Genomic DNA, 26,386 nt, shown 5'->3' with positions numbered 1-26,386 from the left:
CGGTCCAGTATGGTGGATAGAGGTGGAACTATGAGTATGACGTCAGGGGACAAAATGGCGGCATAGTTTCGGTTAACGCTCGGTTCTTCGTCTTGCAGACAGTGGCGGGCTTTTTTTAAAGTGCAGATCTCTGAGGCTGGGTTAGTCTGCTGTTCACCTTCAAATCGTGATAGCGGGGTCCATTTCAGTCCTGACGACACAAATTTTAAGGCGGAAGCCTTTAATGCCTCATCGTTGTAAGCAGAGGTTGTCAACAGAAATGTCACGCTTTTCAATTGGTCGAAATGGTCGTGACGTCACAGCGCGCGAATTTCAAACGGGGCCAACTGTACTTTGGCTAGTAACCATGCAACCAATTACAGGGATCGTATAGTGATGCTCAAAGTAAATGGGAATGAGTTGAGTTCATTGCTTAATTTCCTAATTAGCCCAATTAACCTTTCTAGTCAGGTCAGATAAATAAATAAAACCGAGTAGTAAACTGGTCGAGCTCGGGAATCGAACCCCGGTCTCCAGAGTGTGAGACGAGCACGCTATCCACTCCGCCATGCCAGCTTTATGGTTTAGGATGAACAAAGGCGCGTCTGGTGAATATGGTGTCTTTGTTCACTCCCATCTTCCTCCCTTCCCGTTAGTTATGGTGAGGTTCAGGTGTCCACCGAGATAGGCGAGACAGATACATTTCCTTTCCTCAAAAACCAATTTACCGAACGGCGATGCTGTTCTGTGGACTCCCTGGCAGCGTTGCAAGACGCTGTCGCGTTCCACTCTTAGAGGCGAAGCTTAACATCTTCACCGCACATCATTGACACAAGCAGCAGCACTGTGCTTAAAGGGAGACTGAAGCACTTTTTTTGAAAATCAGGCTGGCAGCGGCGTCCTATAGTTTTCCATGCTGTATACTGGAATATCGCATCCAAATAAGGCAAAAACAAGCGCGAATTGCCTTTTTTAGCCGAAATATGCAGCCTGTGCCGCGGGGCACGCCACGCGGCGCGCTGCCGCCCGTGATTGGTCAAGAGAGGTTGTGACGTCATTTTGAGGACCGTAGAAGCTGCCGATGCGGATCCGGCGATGCGTTGAGTGCAGATCGCAGCTTTCCGTGGCGTTGTAAAAGCGAATACGGCGACTATTTTTTTTACTGAACTCCAAAGAAAAGGATACTACAGTTTGTACATTCCACATATCACCTGAAAGCAAGACACAAGCAAAAAATTCTACGCCTAGCACAAGCATACGCCAGCGTCAAAGACGCGATGCAGACCATGCGTAAAAGGTGCCAGCACAACCTCGGCTCGTATTCTCGGAAAGGAAGGGGTGCGAACAATACTCAAGTCAATTACCACCACCAGAAGCCTCCTGGCTCGCCTGAAAGAGCGTCATCCTAAAGAAAAGGCCCAAAGCGCTGAGTACAAAAAATCCTATTCTCAGTACTCGGCGTTGCAGGTTGGGGCAAGGAAGTATTTCAAGGAAACGATGAAGCAGCACAAAGTTGGTGTCAAAATTAGCGAAGTGCAACGGCCAAGCACTGCGAGGCATGTGACCACAGGATAGTGACGCATTCAGCAGATGCCAGAAAATATTAATCGCTGCCTCGGAAACGTTCGCCCTTCCTAGATTTGCAGTTTAGGTTCAGTGAAGTAGTGGCCAACTATATGTGTGTTTAAAAGCCAAGCTAGCTGCAACTCGTCCGCTGCCACAACTTCATGCAGAAACCGAGTAAGGTTGCGGTGTGTTTTTGCAAAAACTCGGTTGGCATTCATTTCTCTCATAAATTTGCATTCGAAATCAGAACGTCGAACGCTTTCATTTTGATCGCTTAGCTACGATTAAACGAGATGCCGCATATGAAGAGCTTCGATGCTTGCTTTGCTTTATTGTGCTTTGCTCTGCTCTGCTTGCTTGCTTGCTTGGACACGTCGAACCGAGTATAAAATCACTAACCGAGCCTTGCTGAGCACGTCTCAGGTGGTCTGGCCGCACCTAAGCTGAGGAGAGCGACACATGCATGAGCCTCTATAAGGTTTCTTCAGGGGCTAAGTGAGCATGTTTCTACTTTTAGAAGAGGCGCTTCTTCGGAATGGTGACACGCCTCTCCTGCGCGAGAAAATCGAAGGAACTGTGTCATGGTTCAGCCGCGCCTTTTCGACAAATCTCAAGAGGTCACATTAGGGACAAGCTCTGCATGTAGCCGCTCTTACGAAAGTGCTTCGAGCAGAGTAGGCTTGCTTTGGTCGGCTTGAATTCTTCGTCACAGCAGCGAGCGCTTCCGCTGCGAGCTTATGATTTTGCGAAAAACAGTGGAAGACGACACAGTTTCGGCCGTATTTGTTCATGGACACGAGCGCAGAGTAGTACCTCGTGTTGAATCTGATTCTCAAGGTCGGCTGACAAGCTTTGTACGTCACAACGCACGCAGCACGAGAAACAACGCGCGCTGAAAGCTTGCTCGGGTGCGCCGAAGTATCCCCGGCTCCTCAACGTGACGTCACGATGGCCGACATGGACGAGGTTTCCCTCTCCGCTGTTCTCCTCTCCTGCGCTCGCGCGGGGCGCGGGAGATTTGAACATCGCGTTTTTAATTGGTGATTGCGCCACTGTTTTAGCCAAAATCGAAAAAATAATTTCACAGACGTGATCAGCAATGACACTACTTCAAAACCGTAAAAAATTAGCTGATTCGAAAACCGCCTCAGTATCCCTTTAAGGCTTCCGCCTCACCGCACTATAGGTCCACAAAGTGCCCTCTGAATTTTGATAGAGCGGCAAAAAAAAAAAGAAAGTTCCCTTTGGTGAGTGTTTTTCTGCCAAAGAAATGTAAGCCTAGCCAGAAAGAGCCAAACAATTTGGTTTTCATTATAGGAACAAAGTTTAAATAGAGTTGTGTTCAAAGTTCGGACATGCTAGCCCTGCTGTGCTGCACGTTTCCTCTCAAACCTCATGCCCAACACGGGCAAACTTGGGATTTCAGTTATCTGGAACCCGTGGGACAAAGGGGCGGCTGCCATGGCGGACTTTGGCGACGACGAGTACACCAAGATGGTGTGCGTTGAGCCCGGATACGTGTCCGAGCCCTGGAAGCTTCCCGCGAAGCAGACCTTTGAGTCTTCGTGCACCATGGAAGTGGTAGAGTGACCGAGTCCACTACAAACACAATGCATCATGTTCCAAGTACCACTTCAAATTTGGTGCCGGGCTGGCTAAACTTCCGCCTTAAAACCGGGTGGCTTTTGCTATTTTCTTGTCTTCCTTCCTTTGTGGATATATTAGCCCTTTTTCTTTGCGAATATGTGATTAAATCTTTGGTAGAAGCAAACATTTGTGCATATATGTCTAGTACTTCTGTTTTTATGGGGTCATTGTTTATCCCAGTGAATTAAAGCTGTTGGCCTTGCTTACATTATGTAACTTTGTTCTCTTTAGTGTTACTTGTTTACTTTACTCTTAGTGCTGGCATGTGCTGCTTAGAATCGGTGTCGAGTTTTATACGTTTCTTTTCTAACATTCTGTTGACCCAGTGTTAAGTTATGATGGTGGAGTTATGTTTGCTTTAGCAGCATCATACTTCAGAACATTTCCATGGTGAAGATATTGTGGATATGGGTCAGTGTTTTGACTAAATATCACCAAAATTGGAGCATTTTTGACTAGTCTGCTCTGCATTCATTAAACATACAAATTTAAGTATGCAGAAAATTAGTGACTGCACAAAAATAAATGTAGCTTTGTCAACACTTCACTTTTTACAGTTTGTGCATGGCCCAGGCGTGTAGAAATTAAGCTCATCTTGAACTAACAGAGTTTCATGTCTGATGGTTGACGAGCTTCCTGCTGAAGGAAGATTGCATTTATTTTGGGGAAATATTTGCTGCCTATGCTGCACTTGCCCAAAGGAAGTCCCCGTGCTGTCCCGGTTTAGCACGATGCTGGCTTGCTTTTAAATACATAGCTATATGTAGTACGGGGTGCTTACTCGTCAAGTACCAACTGAAAGCTTGACATTTCTTGCACTGTGATGCTTGGAATGGGCTGAATGTTACTGTGCTGATTCCTATTTTCAGACGTTTATTGTGTACTCTCCTATGAGGAGTTTTACAGAGCTATTTGTTACAGTGATGCCTTATAGTAAAATATCGTAACCTAATTATCATTGATTTTCCAAAGGTTTTATTATTGTTTAAAAAGCCTGTTTGTTTACAATACTCTGTTTGCAGTGTGACTTCTTCGTAGTTCACCTTGTCATCGGAGCATTGCGTTCATGTCATTGCATTGTATGGGCTTGAGTACCTGGAAGTTAAATTTTTATATGAGGGATCCAATGTGGGCCAGAGTGATGTGCAGTGCGTGCAATATCATAAGATGTAATTGTGCACAGAATAGGATTGTGATACGTACAAATTTAGACTCTGTGACACTGCTTGAATAAACTTATTTTACAGCGTTCAGTCGATTCTTGTAAACTGCTGACTGGCGTATTGTACATTCGCCAGGCACTGGGACGTGCACATTTATTGACATCCTGGCACTTTATCGGGTACTAGATCCCTTTCTACACCTTGCATCAGGAGTTTACGGCACATACGCATTGCCAAAAATCTGAATTTGTCGCTCTGGTTGGATACAACTCGAGAACAAAGCAGCAGATGCCCCTCAATGGAGACCCTCCGGCCAAAGATTTTGAGTGATTCCCATGACTCGTGGTGAATCCCTCACGAAAAAAATTGGCAGTGGCTTAGCTCTGGTTAAGCCTGGATATACAAGCGAAAAGTTGCAGTTATGCTTTGTTTGACGTCATGGCTGTCGCAGTTCGCGCACAATGCACTGGGAGCACCACGATAGCGGTGTACATTTTGAGCCAGCTCTCTCGCTACCACTTCTGGGTCTTCTCTTCATCCTTCCATGGCGAATGTCTGCGTCTCTTCTACGGCCGCCGCTGCCGCTCACGCGTGTGTTCTCGCAACGCCTTGCAAAAGAACCTTCTCTTGGGACGGCGGCGGAGACCGCGCAGCAGAGCCAAGGGGCGAACCGGTGGCGAGGAGGAGAAGTGGCGATGGAGCGTGCGCCATGGCGCACGCCCTCTTTTATGGCCGCTGCTGCCACTCACGCATTATCGCAATGCCTGCGAAAGAACCGTCTCCTCTTAGGACGGCGGCGGAGACCACGCGGCAGCGGCGAAGGATAAACCGGTGGCGAGGAGGAAGGGTGCACCCGGGCGTGGCTCACGCGAAGCGCGGTATTGACGAGCCTAGTGAAGCTTTTCGCTTCAAAAGTTTAGTGCTGTTATGACGAACACGAGGGAGACAAAACAACACAGGCGCCTGTGTTGTCTTGTCTCCCTCGTCGTTCGTCGGGAGTGCGCTAAACTTTTTCATGATGCATTACCAACTAGCTCAGATGTCGATCCTTCTTCATTGTTAATCCCCTTGTACCTGCAGACATGACATCACAGAGTGTAGCCGCCGCGGTGGCTCAGTGGTTATGGTGCTCGGCTGCTGACCCAAAAGACGCGGGTTCGATCCCGGCCGTGGCAGCTGAATTTCTTTGGAGGAGAAATTCTAGAGGCCCGTGTGCTGTGCGATGTCAGTGCACGTTAAAGAACCCCAGGTGGTCGAAATTTCCGGAGCCCTCCACTACGGCGTCTCTCATAGCCTTAGTCGCTTTGGGACGTTAAACCCCATAAACTAAACCACAGAGTGTAGCAGATGGAATTGAATTAAGGGTGTAGCAGATGAAAGGGAATTAAGGGTGTAGCAGATGAAAGGGAATTGACCATGGTTTAATCGGATTAACCACTGCAGTGTCATGAAAACTGCTCCACACCACTGGCTGGAAGGCCTCCTTTGAGGGGCATCTGCCGCTTCGTTCTGGAGTTGTACCCAACTCTAGATGTGCCTTGAAATGAAAAACTGCAGCCTGTGCTTTAGGATGGGAACTCTGCAGAGCCCCTGTCATTTTCAGCTTATCTGCCCACGTTGCATGGAATTATGTTTTTTTGCTGACACTTGTGCCCCAGAAACTTTTGACACCGAATGCACATATGCGCATACTTGTGGATAGGGGTATGTGGAAAGAGCTAATTGAAAACTGGAGGAACTAGCATGATTAAGCTAAAGATGTAAAAAACTTACAGGATGTGGCCAGCAGAGTCCGCAGATTTGCAGTTGGCACTGTTTGGAGGAGTGTGCCATAAATGGTAGAAAAAAGGAGAGGCTGCAAATATTTTTTTCCCACATGCTCATATAGAAGCAGACTTGCTGTGTGAAATGGTCATGACATTTGAAAACATGCCAGAAGTGTCCTCTGGGATGTAATCTCTTTGTACTGCTGGATCCACTGATTTGGACCAGATAAGAATTTTTTGAGAGAAAGTTTTGACCACAGGAAAAAAGGAACATTTTCAAACGTCGTGTCCAGGTATGATTCTGGAGATATAATTATGCTGCCTGGGTGGCTCTTGACGTGGCTGAAACAAAGACAACCATGGGCAGTATTTACAGAATGTGTACAAATGGTCAAAGATATTGAATATCATTGAGACATCTATGGGACATCCGTGGGACATCCATGTGAGCATTCATTGCAGATCATCTGCTAGTGGACATCATCTCAACATAATTTTGAAGGGCCTATGCACCGACATCAAATTCGTAGGCCTGCGACAGACGGGACGGCCGTGAAAAGTGATGCGATCAAATTGTCTTTTAGCATACATCACTGCGATTCCAACTGGTCACACGCAGTTAAAACACAATTACATGCAAATTAGACATGCTCGTCATTGCGCCACCAAAAGACACAACTGTTTATGGCTTAATTGTCTGTGTAGATTACTTGTAGCACAGTAAGTGCACCAAGAAACCCATGATTAGCCCTTGCATAGGTGCCTTCTTGTTAATAGTTACGTATTTGCAGATGTTTGTGACAAAGACGGCAGAGTAAACTAATGTGGTTTTTCTAATAAAATGTATCACCAGTAATGAACGCCAGCTTTTGTAGTACACAGGCACAAAGTGTCCGGCCGAAATAAAGGAAAGAACAGTTTTCTTCGTACAGTTGCTGTTATGCACATTTCCTCTAAGTACTTTGCAGCTGCATTTATCTAGTTACTCCACTAGTATTTTTTCTGTAATTGATGTATTATGGCCTTGTGCCATAAAACACAACATTATCATCATCAGCCTGACTTCGCCTAACACAGGGCAAAGGCCTTTCCCATGTCTCTGCAATTAAAGGAGTGTAGACACCTAATTTTGGTGCATGTTTTATTCTCTACAATGATCCAGTAGACACCACTATGCATGAATCACCATAAGGTATTCTCCTGTGACTGCTAAATAATTTATAATGAATTTTTCTCTTATGCTGCTTCAGTTTTGGTTTTAACAGGCGAACGATGGCTGTGACATCAAAGTATGGCTATATGTCAAGTGAGGCATGGCAAAATGTCGATATAATTGCCATTTCATCGTTTCAATTCACTACGGTGCTGAAGCCAGCCTTCCTCAATAGCTGGAATGCTAATGAATGTAGAAGCAATGATAATATTGAAGTTGAAGTTTTTTTTCTTGCCTTACGTGACCTGTAACCTCACTTTGACGTTGCAGTCTTCGGTAGACTTTGAACCCGGAACAGCACAAGAAATTCTATTCAATATTTAGCGGTCGTAGGCAAATTCCACATGGTGATTCATGTATAATAATGCCTTACGCATATTACAAACATGCACCCAAAAGTTAGGTGTCTATACTCCTTTAACCCTGTCCTCTGCCAGCTGCGGCCACCATATCCCCCGCAAACGACAATCGCATCTGCCCACCTTACTTTCTGCCGCCCCCTGGTGCACAACATAACACAGTTATGTTTTTGGAGACTGCATAAGGTATATAGATTCATGACAATCTTGTAGCTCTGGCATTATGCAGGTCTAAATTGCCAAATTTGTGCTGCGTTGGTAGCCTCCTGCAAGAGCGAATAAAAAAGAAACATAGTTTAAACGTTTCTTTGCGCAGTTCAAACGATGAATCCCCACCAACTCGCCCATTTCTCTGTCCTTATTAAAAAGGAAATTTCTAGTTGGACCTGCAGTTTAACATGCACACTCAAAGCCTGTCTTGGCAACATGTTTATTTAAGCGATTTGCTTCAGCACAGGACTCGTGGTTGCAGAGACTTTGCCCACTACCTCTACCACACTTAGGTGAGGGCCACAGACTTGAAGTTCTGCGGTGGCTCCTCAATCTCATCCTTGCTTTGAACAAGGCGTAGCTCCAGTTCGTGGCTGTTGTACTTCAGCTCCGACTGGTCGGTGTGCATGTTCTGGGCATGTCGGTAGGTCTTCTTCAGCACCGCCTGTATGGTGGACACCGTTTTCTCGACGGATACGCGCAGGTTGTTGTTCGACTTGGTCATCCAGCCCACGAGGATAGCTGAGAAGAGGTCGCCCGTCCCGCAGAAATTCGCGTCGATGCGTGGCACGTCCACCCGCAGCGAAGTCATGCGGTCCCCGGTCCGCTTGCTCGCGAAGACCACCAGCGTGCTCGCGTTTCCGTCCACCGTGGTCGACGTGATGACCACAGATGTGGCACCCATCACGTGCAGCGCTTCCATGGCGTCCAGGGCCATCGGTTCGTCGCGGATGGTGATCCCGGTCAGCAGCTCGCTTTCAAACTGATTCGGCGTCACTATGTCGGCTATCGGGAGCAGGTCTCTCTTGTAGATGGGCACCAGCTCCGCAGGGACGTAGAGGAAGCCGTTGTCTCCCATGACCGGGTCGCAGACGTAGACCAGTTCAGGATTAGCCTTCTTCATTTCGGTGACGAGGTCTCGAATGCGCTCGAGCAGCGCGGCGGATGTGACGTAGCCCGTCATGACGTGCGTGTACACAGACGTGTCGAGGTTGCTGAGTATCGCCTCGAAGTCCTCGGTGTCGGTGACCTGGCCCTTCCACACCGGGTAGCCCGTGTGGTTGGAGAACTGCACCGTGTCCACGGTGTCCACGTCGAAGCCCAAGATCTGCAGCGGGAAAGCGATGCATTTGTTGCCCACGTAGCCCGAAACGACGTGGCTCTGGATGGACAGTATGCGGCAGTCCTGGATCGAAATCATGGCCTCGACGGATGGCGAACGCGCTGCACGACGGGCACTGCAACCAGAGGGCGGGACTGTTCCCGTCTCGCGGCACGGTCACATGGCTTCTTTTTTGTCGCTTCAGCGCGTGAAATAATTTTGAAGCGCCAAGGTGCGCATGCCGGGCGCATAGAAGCCCGTAAAGCAAAAAGTATACTGAAGAGTTAAATAGGAGAATGAAGCGCAAAAAAAAAACGCTGTTTTACTTGGTAGGTGTCATTTAATTCATCAGCCAGTGAGGGTACGTATATTTACAGCGTTCTTGTCAAGAAATACTCCTCTTCCTGTCTAAATGGTAGAACGCGCGTTTTTTCAATCTGTGCGTTCATACTTGAGTTATTCGAGAATAATCTGTTTTATTTGCAACCAAGTTTTGTTACTCTTATTTGCTTAAAGAGAATAAAATCTGATATTCGCGCACGCTTGAAACTAATGCTAGAAAGAAAAAAAAATGGCTGTGGCTTAGCTAAGGTTAAGCCTGGATATCTCGAAGCGAAAAGCTGCGGCGAGGCGGAGGAGCGTGTAGTGAATACTGTGCTGTCTTAGAAGGTTGCTTTAGAGATATGTACTGTGGTGTGCATTCCTTTTGGGTGTACACCAAGATATGAGAGACAGCCATTTGCTTTCCTTAAAAGCAATTTTCATTTCGTTTCACTTTCCTTAAAGCCCTTGCGGCGCGGTTTGGGTATCCACCGAGATATGAGAGACAGGCGGCGTTTCCTTTCCTTAAAACCAATTTTCATTTTCCTTCCCTTATGGCGCGGTTCGGGTGTCCACCGAGATGTTACAGTTGCGGCCGCCTGCGCCTCTTCTGTGACGTCACTCGGTTCTGCGCACGCGCAGGTGTGGCTAATTCTGATAATGGAGCATACGCCAGACCCGGTGTTGACTAGCCTAGTGAAGCTTTTCGCTTCAAAAGATGATGGCAGGCACCTTTATTAAACGTGCTATGCACCCTGGCCAATCCCCCGCCTTGGGTATGTGCCATTAAGCCTGACGACACCATCATTAAAGGGCTGGAAGAGAAGGAAGAGTTGCTTCGGAGGTCGCAAGTTCCTAAGCCTTTTAATGCAGAAATGTGTTCTTGGCCCCATCCTTACACTTTGCGCGTACACGTCCAGATTTTGAGCCCTGTCCGTTCGATCGTGCCTATACTATAGGGTGCTTCGATGCTAGCGTCGCTTTTAAATAATGATTTGAAATAAGATTTCGGTGCCTGACAGCAGTATTGAACGGTTTCACGCATCGAAGATGCGAAAACTTCGCTTTCTGCAAATATATTCTAGTGTTACTGAATGGGGCCCCTGCTGCAGGCATAGGTTACTATAATGTTAGTCGCCGGGATAGAATTAGACGTTTGCAGCAGGCCGTTAGAGTAACCCGTAAGAGTTTATAAAATTGCAAAAACGCTACTGCCCTCGTCTTTAGGACTCCTAAACCGGGTTTATACTCGATCTCATAACTGGCTCAACAAATTTCGACCATCTCTCGCCGATCTCGAAAAGTGCGCGCGCAAAGCAACGCCCTCCAGTACACGGCACTCCTTGTCACCTGTATTTAATATTGTGGTATTTTCTAACTTCTTTACGAATAATCTGTGGATACAGGTTGACTTCAATGCAGTGCAAAATGTTCTCCATAGATCGGCAGAGCTTTATACCAGGGGTGAAGTACAGCCTTGCCATCTTTACTCACCATATAACCGATAGACACAGCCTTGACGTCCTCTTTTAATGCACTGTGCTCGAGGCCGGGCATGCACAGAGAATGGAGCTTGTGGCCTTTTTCATCGTTGTGCAAGCGGCCATGCTTCCAAGTTAGAGCTCTTTTAACAGTCAACTCCAAACGTGGTTTCTACCTCGAGAGCCTCTTCTCTAACCCGAGATTCGAGGCTCAAGAAGACTCGTGAAGTAAAGAAAATAACTGAGCGTGCACACTGCATCATTTTATTTGAAAGAAACATAAAAAAAAACATGCTTATTCTGTCCTTGTTTCACCGGCCATCACGCCAGCAGGCACCGCACGACAGACAGGTGGTATTCAGGGCTGGAAAGAGAGTGGTGAATAACGAGTTAGGCGGTGAAGGCGGATTACGCAAAAGAAAGCTAAATTTCTCCACCGTGCTGCCCCGCAGTAGGTGGCTAATACCCGTGCCACGCGCTTAAGGCCTTAAGTTTGTTAATGCCATTATATATATCTTCGGAGTTGGTGCTACACGTCCACATTTAATGCCATTATCGGAAGTGAGGATGACGATAACGCTTGCAAGGCAGTCAAAAGTTTCATCTTAATATAAAGAATGCTAGTGAGCACAATATATCGGGAATGTTGTTCAAATGTAATGTAAAAATGATTTTCTATAAAATACGGCAGTTATTGCTTTGCAAGTAGAAAAAGTAGCCATAAACTCGCATGTCGGCACACGAGTCGAGAGTATCTGTCAAAAAGGCTGGTTAAAATGGCGCTCTTCGCATCGAAAACGCTGCATATATATATGCTTCATCTGACAGAGTTACGACTTAACCATTTGCTGCTGGTTAGGAAGTTGTTACTCATGCTTTTCTGCGTCTGGAATGGGAACGGGAGTACGCATTGCACGGGCGAATTGAACTCAGTAGGTCGCGAATGACAGTAAGGCTAATGCGATTAAATTTATGCGTGTGGCACCACACGAATGCCATTGAAGCTTAAGGCAGTGAGCACTTAATGGCATTAAATCTGTCCGTGTGGCAAGGGTATAATTTACGACAGCAATTACATGGACAGGACAATATATCTTTTTCAAAAATTCGCCGATGATCAATGCGATTCGTAAGGAATCGTGTTCACCCTGACGGTGGCTTGATCGAGCTCATCAATAACCATGTGACACGCAGTACTCCCTCGTTACTATCCCCATCCATCGACTCTAGCAAACCGCCGTTTTCCTCTCGCCACCCGTCGCCTCCTACCAACGTCCTCTCACTCCCTCGTTCTTCCCTGCCCTCGCGGCGCGTTTGAGCAGTTTGAAGCGTTTACCGAGAATCGAGACAGTTACTGCGCCATTTCGTTTCGTCAAGACCAGTTTTCATTTTTCTGCCTCTCCCGTTCGCCCCTGATGTCTCCCTCCCTCATCTCTTTCTCCCCTGTACCCTTTTCCTCTATGCACCCTGCCCCCTCTGCTCCTAGGCTTCACACACCGCCAACGCCGGACACTTGCGATAACGGGGGTTATAATGCTAACGCATTAAAAAGCGCAGAAACACCTCGCAACTCAGTCCTCCTGCTAAGGCTTCAAGCACCGTTCGCACCCTTATCAGGACCCTGAAGCCGCGCAGCTCTTATAAAAATGGTCTACTGATAGTATATAGGCTTCTTATAGGCTCTATTGACTTTCTATGGATATTTCTTTTTGTCTATTCAAAGTCTATATAGACTGCCTATAAATAAAAGGTGTACTAAAAATGTGTGGCTATAAATATTCTATTGACTGCCAAAAGGATTTGTATTGCCTATGGACTATTCTCTAGCATTTGCCCATAGACTGTCTAAAAAATCTTAGTTGAGCAGCATATCTGTCCTCCTGGCAAATTTGGGAGCTTCTTGATCCTGACCTCGATGCAGAAAGTGAGGGTTCATATGGTAACAATAAGTAAGGCCGCGTCCGCCTGGACGAAGAGCGTTTAATTGCACATGTTTGACTACCGACGACGACTCTCGGGCATGGCACTAACTGCCAAGGTTTTTTTGAGACCCATGTTTTGCATCTTGCATATGTTTATGAAACGGTTGTCAGTACTCCTTTTGCGCATTATATGAACTTGTTCAAGCTTTCTTGTGACACTGTCATCGCTATCGCTTTCTACGCGAGGAACGCTCAACACTGGGGGCTACCGGAGCGGCTATATTGGCTGTACCATGAAACTGGTCATCATAAGTGGGTATTCCCGCTAGCAACCAAACCAGCTGTGGAGCCACCAGAAACCGGTAAACTCGAACGCTACGAACCGAATAACAACCGAGCACCGAGCGGACAGTTGTAAGCAGAGTTAAAACAGTGTCCAGTCGGTTCTAAATCTTGATTCTACATCGGAGCGCTACTACACAGTAGCGCGCAGTAATACCAAGGGGCAGAAGTGTTCGCCTGAATTCCCTCTCAGCTGATTTAGCTGATAATGGGCTCCTTATCGTACCTTGAAGCACTTTGCACACTTTGCCTTCGCCTTGAAGGCACCTTTCAACCACGCAAGCAACTTTGCGCATTTCTAGAAGATGTGGGCGCCGCCCAAGCACCTAACTTGGGTTCTAACCATAGTCGTGCCGTTCTATCGGTACACTCCACTCTGACCCTTCTCAGGTGCGCGACTTACCATTCTACACATCGCCACAGATACCTCCGCCCAATACGACAAAGGCCTCTGCTATTGAGCTCCAACTAACCTGCGCTAGCCCTTCCACTGACCCTTCACACACAGTTGGCTCCAAAACTATCATTTTTACATCTGCGGCACGACCCCTTCACCTTTCCCCTTACCTGCCGCTTTTTTCCTTACGACTAAAGTTCGCACTCGCCCGCCGCGATGGCTCAATAGTTAATTCTCTCGGCTGCCGAGTCCGAGGGACGCGAGTTCATTCCCGGCCGCGTTTCGAAAAGACGCCCTTATGCAGAGCGATATAACAATCACTGTCTGCCCACTGCCAGACAAAGGTCTCTCCCATATCTCCAACCCTGTCCTGTGCCAGATGCGATAACAAACATACAAATCTTGTCCGCCCATCTGACTCTCGGCGGGGCTCGATACGCTTGCCCTCTGGTAGAATTGATTCCGTTACCAAGAAAGACAAAGAACAGACGGAGGCGCTGCTAAGAATGGCGTACAAGACGGCACTCCACCTGCCAAGAAACACATCAAATGAAAAGCTGCTACAAATGGGCCTAAACAACACATTCGAAGAACTAACGGAAGCCCAGCTAAGTGCGCAAATAGCCAGGCTCCAGCAGACAGCCACCGGCCGCAAGCTCCTAAAGAGATTAGGGCACAATGTAGAAGGGATCGTAGATAGAACAGCTAGCATTCCAGACGAGGTCCGCCAGACACTAGCCATCAGCCCTCTGCCGAGAAACATGGATCCCAACCTCCATGCCGCTTGAAGGCAGGCCAAGGCAGATTATGTGAAGCGGAACCTAGCCACAATGGAAAACACAGTATACACAGACGCGGCCCTCTATCCATGGGACCACAGGACCAGAAAGTTCCGAGTCGCGGCAGCAGTGGTAGACCACATGGGGGAACCAATTAGCAGCGCGACATTAAGAAACTGTACGGTAACAGAGGGGGAGGAAGCTGCCGTAGCTCTAGCGGCGGCCGAAGGTTACCGTAGGAACAAGTCTGATAATCCTAACAGACACCAAAGCAGCATGCAGGAACTACATACAGGGCAAAATAAGCAAGGAAGCGCTGAGCATCCCCCTCGAAGCAAAGCTTCCAAATAAGACCTTAAGACACAGGATTTTCTGGATACCGGCACGCACCGGGATGGAGGGTAACTCGAGGGTAGACAGCCTAGTTCGCGAGATCACGAGCCGAGCAGGGCAGTCAGAAACCCTGGAGGACCCCATGACGGTGGAACCAACGTATGCAGAAATATTGAACTACCACAGAGGGCGGAGACTCAAATACCCACCACCCCACACATCATTAACACAGCACGAGGCGGTCTGCTGGCGGAGACTGCAAGCAGGGACTTTCCACAATTTATACATACTACATAAGATGTTCCCTACACAATACAGGGACACATGTCCGTGGTGCGGAGCAACCCCCACGCTATATCACATCACATGGGAATGCGAACGGAACAGAGCATTTCACAAGCTAAATGACCCGAATGCGGAACAATGGGAGGGCCTGCTGACCAGCAGCGAGCTCACGGCCCAAAGGGCACTGGTGCAGCACGCCTGCGAAGCAGCAAGACTCAGCGGTGCCCTGGAATAGGGGCGCCGACCTTGTGAAGAGGCCGAAGACATGAAGACATCGGCCCACCGCTAAAATCTGATTTTTGGAGCTATAAATGTTTTTCACTCACTCACTCACTCCGTTACCCAAAAGGTTATCTCGCCTTAGCATTACATGCCTCGCCAATGCATGATCATATCAGGCGTTAACAGTTCACATGATGTTTACCTTGTTCTTTTTAATCGTTCGTATTTGTGTGCCGCCGTTTCACGCTGTTGCTAAGATGGGCACACAATACAATCTAATAAGTGGAGGAGACCACTACCCAGACCGCCACCGTCGTCCGTCAGCGCTTTCATGACCACAGGCCGTTATTATACCTTGTGTTGGCCGGAATCCTTGCGGTCACCCGAGCCCTTGTGGCCACCCGGGCTCTCATGGTCAACCGTGCCCTTGTTGTTACCCGGGCCCGTGCGGTCATCCGGACTCTTGTGGTCACCCGTGCCCTTGTGGTTACCGGGGCCCGTGCAGTCACCCGGACTCTTGTGGTCACCCGTGCCCTTGTGGTTACCGGGGCCCGTGCAGTCACCCGGACTCCTGTGGTCACCCGTGCCCTTGTGGTTACCAGGGCCCGTGCAGTCACCCGGACTCTTGTGGTCACCCGTGCCCTTGTGGTTACCGGGGCCCGTGCAGTCACCCGGACTCTTGTGGTCACCCGTGTCCTTGTGGTTACCGGGGCCCGTGCAGTCATCCGGACTCTTGTGGTCACCCGTGCACTTGTGGTTACCGGGGCCGATGCAGTCACCCGGACTCTTGTGGTCACCCGTGCCCTTGTGGTAACTGGAGCACTTTTGGTGACCCTTCTGGCGTTCATACCACTCCTCGGCGGCCTGAAGGCGGTGCTCCACGCCCTCGCTCAGCTTCCGCCAAGCCTCCCTGAGTTTGGGGTCTTCGGGCGGATTTCCTGACAGCCCGTCGTTCACCATCCACTGGGCCAGGCGCAAGGTGGTGCGGTTATCCTGCACGCAAGGGCATAGCGACCCCTCTATAACAATAAAGGCAGCTACTTTGAGGGCTATAGTTTGCGCAGCACTGCTTTCGTCGCCTTCTCGTTCATTCTGGCAACACATTTCACATCTTGTTAAAGATGGAAAACTAGGTGTCTTGATATAGTTCGACAAAACAGCAGAAAAGACACAAGGAAAAGCCCCGCCACGAGCGCACATGTCTCGGGTTCTTTGTCCGTGCCTTTCCCGCGCTGTGTCGTCGGCCATATATCTTGTGTCTGTTTCAATTTTAACCCGCCGCGGTGGCTCCGTGGTAAGCGCGGTTGGTTACTGCGCCGGACGGCCTGGGTTCGAACCCGGGCCGCGGCGGTCGCGTTTCGATGCAGGCGAAACGCAAAAAGGCGACCGTGCGCAGTGTGATGTGCACACGTTAGCAACCCCTATTGGCGATTTTCACGAACTATAGGCGGCGCAGCAGTCGAGCCAACATGGCAACTAAAACGACGACTCCACTTGCGACCAGCTTGGGTGCACAAGCAAGTTTCCCTGATCGCACAATTGCGTCAAGTTTTTTTCTTTGAAGGTGAGCGCTTCTAATTCGGAGCCCTCCTAGCTGCCTGCCAACGAACGTGAGTCAGAAGGAAGGCTCACCCCGCTACTTGGAGTCTGGCCGTACAGAGGGCCCGACACGATGCTCTCTGCCATGAAGTCCATCTTGAACTTCTCCTCGTCGGTCATGGGCTCCTTCGCATCCAGCGCCAGCAACACCTCCTCGGGGCATAGCTCCTCCAGACGCTTGATGATCAGCTCGGCAAGCTCGGCCGTCGTCTGGAAACGCAAACGAGAAGAAAATGTGGCCTCTGCGTGTCAGCTGAGGAAATTAATCGTTTAGGCACCGTTACTTAAAATGAAACTAAATATTTTCGGCTTCAATAACATATCAAGACCCCAATACAGCAAATTTGTCCGTTTTCCACATGAAATCGCCAATGGTTTAATTTTCATGCGAAAGCATTTCTTGTCTCAGAAGTGTTGTGTACAGGGCCTGTCAGCGGAGCGTGTCGGCACAGCGTACCAGAGCGTGTCTGCACGAAAATGACCACTGGCAGTGCGGTTCCAACGCAGTCTGCCAAGCGGGCACGCAACGCATAATGCGTTGTGGTGCACGGTAAAGTGTGTTGGAGATGTCATCCAACTGAGGTCACGTAAAAACGATGTCTTGGAAAAAAAAGTTGCTGAGGTTCAAATGCAAATGCTTCCGCATTCTCCAATGCAGCAGACTGCAGTGCTTCGCAATCTTTTTACACGGACATACATGATTCTTACAAACCTTCAAAAAAATTCAGGGGGCACTTTGGCTCTCTAAAGTGCTGCAAGGCGAAAGCCTTTCCTGGCGCACTGTTTGTTTTTATTTATTTATTATTTTTCATATTTTGTTGTTTGCTCTTTTCCTTATTTTTATTGTTTTATTTTTATTTTTCCTTTCCTTCACTTTATTCCTTTTATTTTATTTATGAAACCCATGCATTCACTAGATGCGCCTTTATTCATGCTCGAACCTTGAGCCTTCGTGGCAGAGTGGTAGCGTCTCCGCTTCAAATGGTTCGATTCCCACCCTCGGCGCAGTTCCTTTTTAAGCAGTGACGCCAAAATGCGGACAAATCTGCCGACGCGTCTGATAACGACAGCGTCTGCTAACGACAGTATGAGGCATTGAAGGCTTTCGCCTTAATAGTTGCAAACAGCATTAAAACAGCGAGACCCATGGCTCCCAAGCGGCCCAGTGATTCCGCGCCAAGCGGTTCGGGGAAGCAAGCGACAGTGGGTTGACCACAACGCTTTCGCCAAGCACACTTTAGAATTTCCAAAGTGTCTCCGGTAATTTTTTGAGCGCAGCTCTTTGGCGACCATTTCTACGTTTCGTGGTGTCGCCGTTGCCGTCGCTGTTGTAACCAGCAGTGGACGCCTTAGTCGCGCTTTAAGAAGGTGCGAAAGCAATGGAGCGGGAGCTTGGAAAGCAAAGGAAAAGCGCAAACTGCCATCTCGGAACCGCGGGCACCTCAATCGTGCTTTAAGCTATGACGGTAATGACAGGTGTGATGGTGGTGAAAACATTTATTAAGAAGGGACGGTATGCTTGGATCAGCCCGTAAGGGACCGATCCTTACAAACACTAGGTGGAGGTCCCTAGTGTGGGACCCAAGTGGCGGTGGCCGCCGCCCGGGCGCGGCCGACTAAGGCTTGTTGGGCCTGTAAGTCGTGGCAGCCGAGCAGGGTCACCTCCCAGTCCTCCTGGGTTGGGTTGGGGATGGGGGGATAGCCGGGTTGGAGGGGCAGGCCCACACCATGCGATAGGTGTCAGAAGACACCGAACTAAAGTGTGGGCAGCTGCCGTTAAAGGCGGGGTCAAAATGTTTTAGTGCTGCCGGGCACAGCAATTTATTGCTGAGAAGGCGGACAAGGAGCCTTCATCCGCTTTCTTCAGGCCTTTACATGGGCTAGGGTAAATGCGATGACTATTTTTATAGTAGATTGTAATATCTTTGAGCGTATAAGTCGGATTAGGATCGGGTTCCTGATCGGGTGGAGAGGAGAAAACAGCCCGGTGAGAGCGCGCGCAGACGGCTGCGTCTCCTGCCTCGTTTCCAGCCAACCCCTGATGAGCAGGGGCCCATATAAGGTAACGCGCTGCGTGCGTTGGCATCGACAACGTTGTTCAATTTTAAGGAAATGAAGTGCGCATAACTGGCTCCCTGGGTCAGTGGGCGAATGAGAGATGTGGGCTGCAGGCATTGTCAACGCTGTGCTAGAAACGCGGCGCTGAAGCCATAGGCCGTCGGCATTCATTGTGTTCATTGGCGCTGGCGTTGACGAGGTTTTACACTCCGATCATTTTAAGGAAAGGAAGTGCGCATAACTGGCTCCTTGGTTCAGCCAACACCACCTAGACGAACTTAAGGCCTCAGTGCTCCTCCAGTGACGTCACAGGGATGGGGCCTCACCTGTTTTTCCGAGGAGCATGCATGTTCCTTTTTTACTGCGCGAGGATATGAGGCGGCAGCACAGTTGGCTGCAAAAGATTGTTTTTACTCAAGTTGAGACTTCAGTGGAGAGATTTACAGGTACAAAACATTTATTTACATTTCGATTATTGTAACACTGCTCTTGATGCGGAATAATATATACATTTAAAAGTCACCAGCAACAAACAAACAAACAACTTTTCACTTCCTTGAAAGCGTTGCAGGTTTTCTTTCTTTAGCCTTAGCATTTGCATCGGCTACATCATCGTTGAGCTTGCGGCAGAAGTTTTTGAGCAGAATGTTAGTACTGCTCCACAACACATGCTTCAACAGAAGCTCAACTGTGTGCCCATCTTCGCAGGTGTCAAAATCGGATGACTCTTGATCTGCAAGCAGCTGTAATGTGAGTTCGGTGACTAGACGGCGCTGGTTCGGGCTCCTCAAGAACTCCGCTTTCTTGGACACTTGTTCGACAACAACATAGTTGTGGGTTACAGCATTTACAGCAAACAACGCTGGGAAAATGAGGCCACCTCGGTCTATATCTTTCACCAAGTGATAGTACTTTTGATCTGCAGAGACAGTGACAGTCTTGTCGACTGTCAATGCTGCCCGACATTTCATGCAGTTCAATTTCTTAAGAGTCGCGTAGACTGCATATCCTGCCACGTACACCAGGACGGGGATAATGTCTTGTATTTTTGACAAGGCATCTCTCGTAACTACAACGTTGCAGTTAGGATGCGGTGTTTCTATCTGCTTTCGCAGATCTTCCCATTGCTCATCGAAGGAGCTATTCGTTCCGCAAGCACTTGCGATTGTGGGCAAAGTGTTTTGCAGCCGTAATTTAGTTTCGCTCTCGTAAACTTGCCTAATAGAAACATGATATTGGGAGCCAGCAAGTTGCCTGTATTTCCCGAAGCGGTCCTCTAAGCTGTCCGTCTGGAACTTGCCGAGCAGGACGTATGAAAGCTGCAGTTCATCGAAGCAATACCTGCTGACTTCAACCAGTGCATGGGTTGTTTAATGCAGAGAAGCATGGGTTTCCTTTGTGAGCACCCCGCTGTCCAGATTCTTCTCTTCCCAAGAATCAAGCCAGTCCAAAATTTTGTAGAGGAAAGCCACCTTCATGTCATCCTCCGAAGGAAAAACTGGCTCTTGAAATCGGTCATTCAGTCGTTTTCCTTTCCATGGGGTTTTAACATTCACAACCTTCCACCACTTCACTATAACTTCAGTGAAACTCGCTGTATCTTCAGGAAAGAGTAAGCTGTGTTTTTCTCCAAGAGCACGAAGCGCTGGTGGCAGGGAGTCATTAAAAATCTGCAAGGCGAACTTCACATTCTGCCGCTCAAGGCTAGACGGGTACAAGGCTTTTGAGAGAGCGAGTAACCGTACCTCAAAAGCTGATCACTCTCCAGCTTGTAAGTTTCTCTGATTGTAGCAAACGATGCTGTGCGCATGCGTGGAGGCTGGTTGGAATTTTCATTGAAGTCAGGAAAATAAAAGCATAGTTGGTCGTTTTTTTGGTTGAGCCAATTATTTCGGATGCATTTGAGTATATGCACTGGATCAATTACAAAAAAGAGAGGTCTCGATGGGTCAGAGGGGTGCGGATATAAAATTGCATTTGTTGGCGGCGTTGTAAACTGAGACATTGCCTTTCTGTTCACAGAATGATTGTCACTGACTACACATAAAACTCTGTAGCCAATGTTTTCTAGCCCACATATCACATCTTTCAGTAAATTGTGCAGAAACTCGCCATCGGCTTTGTGCACTGGCACAATGTGGGCCACTTCCTTGAAAGGGCATGCGACGCTCTGTATCATGAAGACGAAAGCACTGGTAGCGACTTCCGATGAATTCAGTGCTGCACCAGTTATATTGCCCCCTTTGTAGTCAAAATAAGGTTTAATATGGACTTCATCGACCATCAAGGTAACGAAGCGCTGGCGATCATCGAGTTCCGAGATCCTTTTTGTAACATAATTCAGGAACGTCGGACCATGATGTTCCAGTCTTGGGTTCATACCAAATGACGAACATATCGACCGAATGGTCATAGGGTGGGGCAGGGTGACATCCGTAGCTGCGGATGCATTTATATGCGTGCGGTGATACCGTAAAAAGAATGCAGCAATAAACCATGAATTCAACGGAGTACCGTCTCCGCTCCTTCTTCAGAAAAAGCAGGTTCAGCTGCTCGCTCAGGAATTCTATTGCTTTGGCTTTGTCGTCGGCTGGTGTCGTGGAAAACTTGTTTAGCAGCAGACGAATAGTGTCGCCGATGTCTTCGTTTGCATCGCCAGAATTTGAATTTAAGCCCTTGTCCCAATTCTCAACGTTTTGGAGGAGTTCTATTATTTCTCTTTTGCTTCTGGCTGCACTCGGAATAAGCAAGTTAGGGCCCAGTCTTGTGAGCGGCTTCTTCACAAAGAACAATGTGATACTGAGGTCTGATTTTATTACAATTGAATATTTAATCCATGGAGCTTCGTCCTCTATGATGTGCACCAACATGAGACGCTCACTGGCCTCAATTACATGCCAGAACTGTGACTTATGGCTTCTGACTTCGTTAGCAAGGTCCCTTAAGGTGGTGATTTTGTCCGCTTCCTCGGCATTGCGAAATGTCTGAATTGACTCAGAAATTCCTCTTCGCATAGAAGCAGCTTCCAGGCGTGTTCGCTTCGCCTCTGGCTCCTCTCAAAGTCTTTGTGCTTGACAGGTAACTAGGGCAGCCTGGAAATAATGATGGAATTGCACCTGACCGAAGGCGCAGATGCGATAACTCTGCTGTCGTCACTCGACCTGTAGCATCGTCGACATATGACGCCTCTCGCACGATGTCGTCGTCTGTGAAGTGATGCTCACAGACCTAAAAAAGAAATATTTGTCTAATATAAGTAACAGCCTGCTACAAATAAGAACCCGTGATCAAATATTAAAAACACATTTAGAAGGTACTGTTACGTTTCGGGCGAATCGACGAACGACGAGCAAGCGGCGACACCGAAGGTTGTCTGGAACGCCTTTATTCCAACTTGGCGGACGGGCAGGAAAGAGCGGCGCAGCGCTCTGCCGTGGCCTTTATATAGCATACCCGAACGCCGGCGCGCGTCCCACTCGGCTCGCCTAGAACGCCGACACGCGTCCCACTCGGCTGGTCCAGAACGCCGGCGCGCGTCTCACTCCGCTGGCCCAGAACGCCGGCGCGCGTCCCACTCGGCTTGCCTAGAACGCCGGCACGCGTCCCACTCGGCTGGTCCAGAACGCCGGCGCGCTTCTCACTCCGCTGGCCCAGAACGCCGGCACGCGTCCCACTCGGCTGGTCCAGAACGCCGGCGCGCTTCTCACTCCGCTGGCCCAGAACGCCGGCGCGCGTCTCAATCGGCTTGCCTAGAACGCCGGCACGCGTCCCACTCGGCTGGTCCAGAACGCCGGCGCGCTTCTCACTCCGCTGGCCCAGAACGCCGGCACGCGTCCCACTCGGCTTGCCTAGAACGCCGGCGCGCTTCTCACTCCGCTGGCCCAGAACGCCGGCGCGCGTCCCACTCGGCTTGCCTAGAACGCCGGCACGCGTCCCACTCGGCTGGTCCAGAACGCCGGCGCGCTTCTCACTCCGCTGGCCCAGAACGCCGGCACGCGTCCCACTCGGCTTGCCTAGAACGCCGGCGCGCTTCTCACTCCGCTGGCCCAGAACGCCGGCGCGCGTCTCAATCGGCTTGCCTAGAACGCCGGCACGCGTCCCACTCGGCTGGTCCAGAACGCCGGCGCGCTTCTCACTCCGCTGGCCCAGAACGCCGGCACGCGTCCCACTCGGCTTGCCTAGAACGCCGGCGCGCTTCTCACTCCGCTGGCCCAGAACGCCGGCGCGCGTCCCACTCGGCTTGCCTAGAACGCCGGCACGCGTCCCACTCGGCTGGTCCAGAACGCCGACGCGCTTCTCACTCCGCTGGCCCAGAACGCCGGCACGCGTCCCACTCGGCTGGTCCAGAACGCCGGCGCGCTTCTCACTCCGCTGGCCCAGAACGCCGGCGCGCGTCTCAATCGGCTCGCACAGAACGTAACAGTACCCAAAACGTATTGCAAGTTTGGCGGTGCTACAATTAAAAGCTACAAAAGAGGACGAATGGAAAAAATTATTCATCTCTTACCCTGGAATGCTCAGAAGGGACGAAGTTTTTCCGTGGAATGGCACGTATCCATGATTGCTGCAGCGCTTTATCTTGCGGGAACTTAAACACATGAACCTTTGGTCCCGTTTTATAGTTACCTCGGCACTCAGGCACACAACATTTGTTCGGCATTTTTGCGTTAATGTCGAAGCGTCATCACAGCACTCGCGCACAGAAGAAATAGACGGCAGCCAAATAAGCCGTGAACACACCATCGGACACGAAAGGCGACTGACCGCTCCTGCCGGAGCCACGTGCAGTGGCTTCCCGATTCCTGTCTAGGAATTCAAGGAAGGCATGCTTGGGGCAGACCGGTTTCTCGCGCCCCGTCGCGACTTCCACGGCTAGGGTAGGGTGGCTAGCAGGGTGCCTCGATGCGCGCCCGCTCTAAAGGAGCAGAGCCGCGTCGCGACACCGGCCTCATCCTTGTGACGTTGCTGTGACGTCAGCTCTCAGCGCAGAGGCCTTAATTAGTCTAGGTGGTGTTGGTTCAGCAGACGCCTGAATCGTGCTTAAAGGTACGTGGGGTGATGAGAGAGAGATGTGAGCTGCAAGCATTGAGAACGCTGTGCCAGAAACGCGGCGCTGAAGCCATGGGCGTTGGACCGAGATATGTGAGACAGATACATTTCCTTTCCTCAAAAACAATTTACCGACCAGTAAGGCGTAGAGCCGAACGGGCGATGGCGTTCTCTGTACTCCCTGGCAGCGTTGCAAGACGCTGTCGCGTTCCACACTCAGAGGCGAAGCTTAATATCTTAACCACACATCAGTGACAAAGGCAGCAACACTGCGCTTAAGACTTTCGCCTCACCGCACTTTAGGTCAACGAAGTGCCCCCCTGACTTTTTTTCTTTCTCTCAGTCGCAATATCTCTGTCGCAACATCATCAAACAACAAAATATGAAAAAAAAAATACCGAAGGCGCTTTGAATCGTCGCGCAGCGGCGGCCGGTAGCCACGCGTGACCTGTAGACGCGACGCGCTGTGTTCCTTCAGTTGGAGGCGCTGCGCTTTTGCTTTCGCAACCTACCAGGCTTAACCAAAGCTAGTCCCCGCCAATTTTTTCTTACCAACGCAGTCACATTATCGCGCGCAAAACGAAGGTGGTAGCGTTCTCAAATGGCAAACAACCTGTCTAGCGTAGCTGCTTGTTTCGTTAATGTTTATTTTATGACTGTCATTACTGTTGCAGTGAGACGCCGCCATCGCTACCTTCATTGTTCCATGGTCTGTCAGCCCCTTAAACTCGCCAGCTGTCCGGTATTGGTGAAACATGCAATATGGCCGCGATCACTCTTTGGTTAGAATGCGTCCTCGTGCGCGTTTCGCGCCGTGAATCCGACGCGCGTCGTGGCTATGGTGTGTTGCATTCTACAGAAATATGGTATGCGTCGGAACATTGACTCACCTTAGTCACGACGTCCTCGCTGGCGCCGCGTCCAGCGGACCTACCCTGCTGTGACATCGAGTTGTATCCGGCGGGTTGCTGCGGCCAGCGCAACGCTTATCTGTTGGGCGGACCGCCAACGCGAACTGAACTGTGAATCTGACGCCGGTGGTGCCGGTGGGTGCGACCGTTGCAGCGATGGCGATGGTAATGACCGCGAAAGATGAGGTGAACGCGTTCGCCGAGTTGCACGGCCGGTGCGGGGAGCGCGCGTCCGCGTGCTCCGGAACGACCGTGGTTCTTCTTGTTCCGACACCAAAGAAGCGTTCAGTTTTGTTATTCGGAGCTCTTGCGCAGTTTTCATCCCTCTCTCTTGTTTCTGGCTTTCATTTCAAGGCGAAAACCTTTAGTGCCTAATACTGTCGTTAGCAGACGCGTCGGCAGCCGTGGCCGTGTCGACAGACGCGTCGGCAGCCGTGTCGACAGACGCATCGGCATATCCGTCCGCCTTTCGGCATCACTGCTTAAAAGGCTCAAGGTTCCAGCATGAATAAAGGCGCATCTATAATGAATGCATGGGCTTCATAAATAAAATAAAAGGAGTAAAGTCAAGAAAAGGAAAAAAATGAAAATACGAAAATAAACAAAAATAAAAATATAAAAATAAGATGTGAAAATAAAAATAAAAAACAATAAAATTAAGAAAAAAGGAGCAAAAAATAAAGAACAAATTGTGAAAAATAAAAAGTAAATAAAAACAAACAGTGTCCGGGAAACGCTTTCGCCTTGCAGCACTTTAGAAAGCCAAAGTGCCCCCTAAATTATTTTTTTTATATCCTACCTTTGCAAGAAGCCGGACTTGTGCGCGTTCCTTGCTTGTGGTAGAGTACGAAGACGCGGTAACAAAGACGCGGTAACTTTTGCAGCGAAAAGCTCCACTTCTCGCATGCAAAGCTGTAGGTCAACGCAGGCCTGGATTTGACCTCTGATGGGAGGCTCGCCGGAGGTGTGGCTGTGACGTCATACCACGCGACTTGTCGCAGAGCTCTGTTGTCGCTCATCTCGCCGCTGCGCCGACCACCGCTCCGACCGCTCACACACCAGTTGTGTCACGTGACTAAAAGGCCAGCGAGTGCTGACACCGTAGACATATGGAGCCAGAACCGGTCACCGGAACGAGTTGTTCGAATGGGCGTTGGAGGCGCTGGGCTGTTTCTAGCGATCCCTAGGACAGAGAGCATCACGGAGCCGCGTTGGCTAGAGATAAGCCGCGAAAGGGGGCTCGTCTAGTTGATGAACCGGATGATTACAAATTTTTGCAAAGGTTCTTTGCAATCGTCTGCAGCTAGTTGTCGCTCACTTAATTGGCACGCATCAGGTCTGCGGTATCAGAGGCCGCAGCATCGGAACCCATATTCATAGTGCACGTTCTGTAGTATAGAAAGTATCGTATGAGCCCGGACAAGTAGCTCTAATTCAGACTGACCTTGCCCAGTCCTTTGATAAAGCTGTCACGATTTCTTGTTTGCGGTCTTGGAGCATGCAAATGTTGGAGATGTTTTGCTTAGGGGCATAAGACTATGCTATAAGGAGTATACAAGACTGATTGTTAACCAAGAGCTAACCAAACCTATTCCATTGAAATTATCTGTTCGCCAAGTCTGTCCATTACCGCCTTTGTTGTTTGACCTATATCTTGAACCCCTTTACCTCGGTATTTCTAA

General features: G+C 49.4%; 4 protein-coding genes and 1 pseudogene across 5 annotated transcripts in view; 1 reads left to right on the top strand and 4 right to left on the bottom strand.

The window, feature by feature from the left end:
- Positions 1-4,445, top strand: part of LOC149333795 (uncharacterized) — a 30,820-nt gene extending 26,375 nt beyond the window's left edge. Inside the window, exon 10 of the mRNA XM_089558783.1 lies at positions 2,972-4,445. Coding sequence (XP_089414909.1) covers positions 2,972-3,135 — 164 coding nt within the window. The 3' untranslated portion in view covers positions 3,136-4,445. The remainder of the gene's footprint in view (positions 1-2,971) is intronic.
- A 3,662-nt stretch (positions 4,446-8,107) lies between these two features.
- LOC149333794 (pyridoxal kinase-like) lies at positions 8,108-9,298 on the bottom strand. Its single transcript, XM_089556116.1, has one exon. The coding sequence runs from the start codon at positions 9,102-9,104 to the stop codon at positions 8,193-8,195; it is 912 nt and encodes a 303-aa protein (XP_089412242.1). The 5' UTR covers positions 9,105-9,298; the 3' UTR covers positions 8,108-8,192.
- Positions 9,299-11,049: 1,751 nt separating this feature from the next.
- On the bottom strand, positions 11,050-25,695 carry LOC149333791 (uncharacterized). Of its 2 annotated transcripts, none has more exons than XM_089558782.1 (4): positions 25,504-25,695; positions 16,720-16,896; positions 15,442-16,080; positions 11,050-11,171 (listed from the first exon to the last, which is right to left on the bottom strand). In XM_089558782.1, exons 2-4 carry the CDS (start codon positions 16,804-16,806, stop codon positions 11,166-11,168), a joined length of 732 nt encoding a protein of 243 aa, XP_089414908.1. In that variant the 5' UTR covers positions 16,807-16,896; positions 25,504-25,695; the 3' UTR covers positions 11,050-11,165. The 2 variants fall into 2 exon arrangements, with proteins under 2 accessions (XP_089414908.1, XP_089414907.1); XM_089558781.1 differs by lacking the exon at positions 25,504-25,695 and adding an exon at positions 24,684-24,983.
- LOC149333793 (uncharacterized) lies at positions 16,943-22,055 on the bottom strand (annotated as a pseudogene).
- LOC149333792 (uncharacterized) lies at positions 21,849-23,393 on the bottom strand. The gene is made up of 2 exons (XM_089558780.1): positions 22,068-23,393; positions 21,849-21,972 (listed from the first exon to the last, which is right to left on the bottom strand). The coding sequence occupies exon 1, from the start codon at positions 23,242-23,244 to the stop codon at positions 22,129-22,131; it is 1,116 nt and encodes a 371-aa protein (XP_089414906.1). The 5' UTR covers positions 23,245-23,393; the 3' UTR covers positions 21,849-21,972; positions 22,068-22,128.
- Positions 25,696-26,386: the final 691 nt, after the last annotated feature.

The sequence above is a fragment of the Amblyomma mixtum genome, chromosome 8 (assembly GCF_055824585.1).
Source record: "Amblyomma mixtum isolate Tamu chromosome 8, ASM5582458v1, whole genome shotgun sequence".
NCBI lineage: Eukaryota > Metazoa > Arthropoda > Arachnida > Ixodida > Ixodidae > Amblyomma > Amblyomma mixtum.
Note: the sequence above shows the minus strand (reverse complement) of the source record. Positions and strands in the feature narration are given on the sequence as shown.